The sequence below is a fragment of the Phalangium opilio genome, unplaced genomic scaffold, assembly GCF_054372755.1.
Source record: "Phalangium opilio isolate 3A_F unplaced genomic scaffold, DU_Popi_V2 ptg000013l_1, whole genome shotgun sequence".
Classification (NCBI taxonomy): Eukaryota; Metazoa; Arthropoda; class Arachnida; order Opiliones; family Phalangiidae; genus Phalangium; species Phalangium opilio.
Window position 1 is genome coordinate 4857717 of NW_028324148.1, and position 4747 is coordinate 4862463.

General features: G+C 41.1%; 1 protein-coding gene across 2 annotated transcripts; it reads right to left on the bottom strand.

The window, feature by feature from the left end:
- Nucleotides 1-945: 945 nt before the first annotated feature.
- LOC149707898 (uncharacterized) lies at nt 946-2178 on the bottom strand. Of its 2 annotated transcripts, none has more exons than XM_089864163.1 (2): nt 1055-2178; nt 946-961 (listed from the first exon to the last, which is right to left on the bottom strand). In XM_089864163.1, the coding sequence occupies exon 1, from the start codon at nt 2132-2134 to the stop codon at nt 1802-1804; it is 333 nt and encodes a 110-aa protein (XP_089720289.1). In that variant the 5' UTR covers nt 2135-2178; the 3' UTR covers nt 946-961; nt 1055-1801. The 2 variants fall into 2 exon arrangements, with proteins under 2 accessions (XP_089720289.1, XP_089720290.1); XM_089864164.1 differs by having other exon boundaries at nt 952-1017; nt 1500-2178.
- Between the last annotated feature and the right edge of the window lie 2569 nt (nt 2179-4747).

Genomic DNA, 4747 nt, shown 5'->3' on the forward strand with positions numbered 1-4747 from the left:
ACAAATATGCCACTCTCAAAGCTGCTCGGAATTTGACACAAATTTCAGCGATCGAGTCGAGCGTAATTTGCACGAAGCGCTGCCTCAACTGGATCGTGAGAAAATTTTGCATCAATTTGAGACCGAACACGGATGGATCGAGGATCAAGAGGATATTTACGCTTATTTTGTCAACAGTTTTGCCGATTTAAAGAATGCCTTGATTTATGGCTATTAAGATAAATGTATTGATATAGCGTATTTGTTTAACTGATATTGTTTTTATAAAATACCTTTGCGTGTATTAAATAAAGTTGTTTATTGGGAAACCATTTAGTCGTTATTTATACTTGTCAAGACATGGATGCTAAAATTAGAAAAATTTATTACGACATGGCTAATCCGGCCGCTTATGGGTCGCTAGCCAGATTACAAAAGGCCTTACCGGACGTGCCAAAAGCAAAATTAATCGCCTTTCTCGAGAAACAGCCCGCCTATACGAAACATCGATTTCGACGTTTCCGATTCAAAACTAACCAAGTGTACGCCTCAACTATCGATGACGTTTTTCAAGCTGATTTGTTGGATCTACCGAAATTAAAACGTTTTAATAAAAATGTTCGCTATGTTTTGTGCGTCATTGACGTCTTAAGCCGCTACGGATGGACAGTACCTCTTAGAAACAAAACATCTGGCGAGGTTATCGAAGCTTTTAAAAAAATATTTCGAGAGAGGATCCCTTTAAAAATATACACGGACTACGGTGGGGAATTTAGTTCGCGCAACTTTGCCTCCTTCTTGAAACAAAACAATGTGCAAATACATTTTGCCCGGAGTCAGCATAAGGCCAGTTTAGCGGAACGCTTTATTAGGACAATTAAGGAACAAATTGCCCGGGTTATTACGGCCACGGGGAATAAAAATTACGTTAAATATTTACCTTTAATTACTAAAGCCTATAATGAACGGGTTCATTCAACTACTGGAATTGCACCGGTTCATGTTAATATAGATAACGAATCAATCATTTGGAATAAACTGTACGGGAAATCAAACGGCATTACTCGATACGCACCGAGGCTTAAAGTTGGCGACTACGTGCGTCTCTCTATAGCTAGTAGAGTATTTAGAAAAACCAGCTCGGGAGGCACCTTTACTGACGAAATATTTCGAGTTGTTGACGTCATACCCAGGTCACCGCCCGTCTATCGCGTAGCGGATTTAAAGGGGGAGCAAATTCTGGGTGTTTTTTACGGCGCCGAATTACAAAAAGTCTCGTTACCTGAGACGGGCCTTGTCAAGAATAAATTATGAACACTTCGCAAATAAACGCTCTTTTAACTTGCGACAAAAGAACGCGACCCTACTATTTAGGATGCTTCCCAGTAAACAGACTCCCAAAACGGCCAAAAAGGTCCAAATTTTGCTTTATATTCAATAATGAAGCAGCTGGAGAGGCTGGAGAACATTGGATAGCGTGCTTTTCTAACAATGACACGGTGGAAATGTTTTGCACTTACGGAAATTCGCCGCGATACTATAAAGTTAATTTAAAACGATACGGGAAACGAGTTGTTTACAATAAACAACAAATTCAACATCCATTCTTTCAACTGTGTGGCGTCCATTGTTGTCTGTACCTATCACTCCGCTGTAAGGGCGTAGCTAGAAAGACGATATTAGACGCCATCTATGACCAGAATCTTAAACTTAACGACTATGTCGCTTTATTATATTTATCTTTACATTTAAAAAAACATGTACACAGATATTGTTCGCAATAAAACAATTTTTTATTTGTCTAAATATTACATTTTTTTTATTAATCAATATCGCGCCATTTATTATGCCTCTTTCTCCTCTCGTTAGATGGAACCAGCGGTCCTAAGTTTTGAAGCTCGTCTTTCTTTTTCCGAGGTTTTTTCTTTTTTTTCTTGTTTTTCTGTTTAGCGGAGGCCGTCTCAAACAGGTTTTCCAAGTCCGTTAAATTGTCCCCGTTTTCCTCCGCTAAATTCTCTTGTTCATCGACAATTTCCTCTTGTAAATCGTCGTCACGATTTGCATAACCGACAGCTCCTTCTTCTAGCTCTCTTTTTGGCGTGAAAAATGTGTTTTGGAAATGATTTGCAAGAACTTCGGCTTGCCGTTTCACCATATCTCCAACATAGGTCGGCCCAAATTGTTGGTAAAAATCTTCGGGCGTTGGTGTCCCCGCAGCCGTTTCGCTTTTGAAAACCTTTTGCCGAGGCTCGGTTCGTTTAGGCGTAGTAAAAGAACTGCCCGAAGCGCTTGTTGTCGGTGATGACGTGGCATAGCTCGGCCATGACAATTGTTTTTTTCGCGCGGGCATTTTAGGGGTGACCGGTAATGGCGGCGTGGGGACATTAGACATTGCCTGTGTTACGACCTCAAATTTAGGTAAAGGAATTTGTTTCTCGATACTTAAATATTTCTTAAAAGCGTCTAAATATTTATATAATTTATCGTAGGCATTCAATGGCGATTTTAAAATATCCTCAATCTCTCGGTCCAAAGCAGAGTGCTCTTGGGCAGCTGTTGAAGTTACTGCGCTAGCGGGCACGAGAACCATTTGTTTCATAGTTTAGCAGCTATGGCTTGGACAATCGAAGGCAAGATTGCGGCAAGCAACGTCGTAAGAAAACCACCTGATTGCTGCAACAACAGCTTTTTTTTGCTTTTCTGCGACAAGGTACTTGATCCGAGTTGTCTAATAATTTTCTTGTACTTTGCTAGCTTTTTCTTACGGTCTTTACTCAAATAAATACCCCCGCCCTTTAAATTCTTACAAATTGTCTGAATGCTCTTTAATTGAGGCGCGCTACTATTGTTTAAGAGGGTTCGCCGTTGTTTACAGCTAGTTTGACGCAAACTCTGTAAATAAGGGACAAATTTGGCAAACTTGGTCGAGGGACGCGCTACGACGAGCCGGGAGCGTTTTGCTGATCGACGTTTAACGCGTGGGGCCATTATTCAAATGACAATTAAATTTAATCGACATAGACATACATAGGTGATTCGTGAGGTAGAACTCGCGACCTTAATCGTAAATTTTCCGGAGTTTCTTGTTTTAAATCAATTAACAAATAGCTATAGGGTTCTCTAGTGGCTAGTCTGTACGCCTCCGTAATACGCTTCGGGTTATCTGGACTTATTTGTTGCGCCAAATATCTAATAGAGGCGACATCTCGAGGATTTTTCATTATTATAAAATAGGAAGAGTTTTGAGAAATTATCCGCGATTGGCTACCCTTGGGAAACAGTTGTTGAGTAATAATAATAACCGTATACCCTAAATGATGCGATGTCACGCATACTAAATCGGCAATATGAGTTTGTTTAAATAATTGGCTAGCTAAGTCGTCTAGTATCAAGTAGGAGTCGCGATGAGTCTCCCAAAAATCCGGATCCGCCGTTGGCAAGCCTTGAATAAATTGAATTCCCGGAATCAATTGTTTCAATTTTTCGTAGTTTGGCTGCCAGGCGGCGTAGCAATAAATAACCTTTTTATGCGGCGGGTCAAACATAAGCTGATGATTTTGCAATAAGTTACTTAAAAGAAAACTCTTCCCCGCTTGCGTTGGCCCCACGATTAGAAACTGAGCGGGTGTTTGGAACTTTAAAGAATGCGAGACTGACTCGGTTGGATTCATCTTGATTAATAAACATTTTTATTTTAATTAACAGTTTATATATATATATAATCAAAAATACAATTAACCCAAAACCCAAAGACCCTTAATAAACACAAATTAAAAAATATTTAAACAATATAAACGAAACCCTTTTACCCAAAAAAAATCCCCTATGAAGTAATTGTTTTTTTAAAAAGTTTCTCTTCTAATTCCAGACAACGCTGGCGGAAGCGTTGAACGTTGAGGAGGTTAAAGTTGACGCGAGACTCGGAGGGTAGTTGGTACACACGCACTACAGAAGAAAACACGACGGATTTATGCGCACGCGCACTTTTTCGTTTCCCGACCGCTCGTTGTTGGTGGCTGGGCATGTTTGGATTAGAGGCTCGCAAACATCCTCGCCCTCGCTGGTCGGGAATTCGGGAAACCCCTGACGCAGTGGTTTGTTGTTGCACGGTTTTTTGGAAACCATCGGACACGATGGGCTGTGTTTCCGATGTTCCCTCGATGGATGGTCCGTGCAACGCCACTGGTACAAGGCGATGCCGCAAAAGGCGCAGCGCGTCGTCTGTGTTTCTACATCTGCAAGATAGAAACCGTCTTTGGCCAGGGCTTCGATGGGAACGCAAGATTCCCACAAGCCCTCAAAAGTATGTCTTCGCCTAGCCTCGTAATTCATGCGAGAGAGATGTTGAAGCGGGTGTTGCCTCTTTGAAACCGTAGGGTCGACTGGTTGTCAAATCGGCGTTCAACAATCTCTTATTCGAGGTTTGGCGAAATCTTTTGGTGATTTTAACGGCCTCTAGCTGCAGCTTGTATTTATCCCGTTTAAAATTAAAAGGGACATTGACTGTAACTTCCTTTTCCGGATTCATCGCTACACTTTCAAAGGTTTCAAAGTCAAGTTTTTCAAGATTTTCTCGATTTAACGTTAACCCTTTAATTTTCTTGACTTCTTTTCCTTTGCTAGTGCGAAACGAGTAACTTTTGGCACCGGTACTACAAAAGGAAGTTATATAATCACCGCCGAGTTCGTCCGCCCAGCAACCAATATGATTGCCAGTTGGAATGTCAAACTTTCCCGGTAGATGGCGGTAGATTATTGAGTCGGTGTC

Excerpts from the sequence above, each read along its gene's own strand:
- LOC149707898 (XM_089864163.1), bottom strand. The coding sequence starts at position 2,134 with ATGGTGAAACGGCAAGCCGAAGTTCTTGCAAATCATTTCCAAAACACA.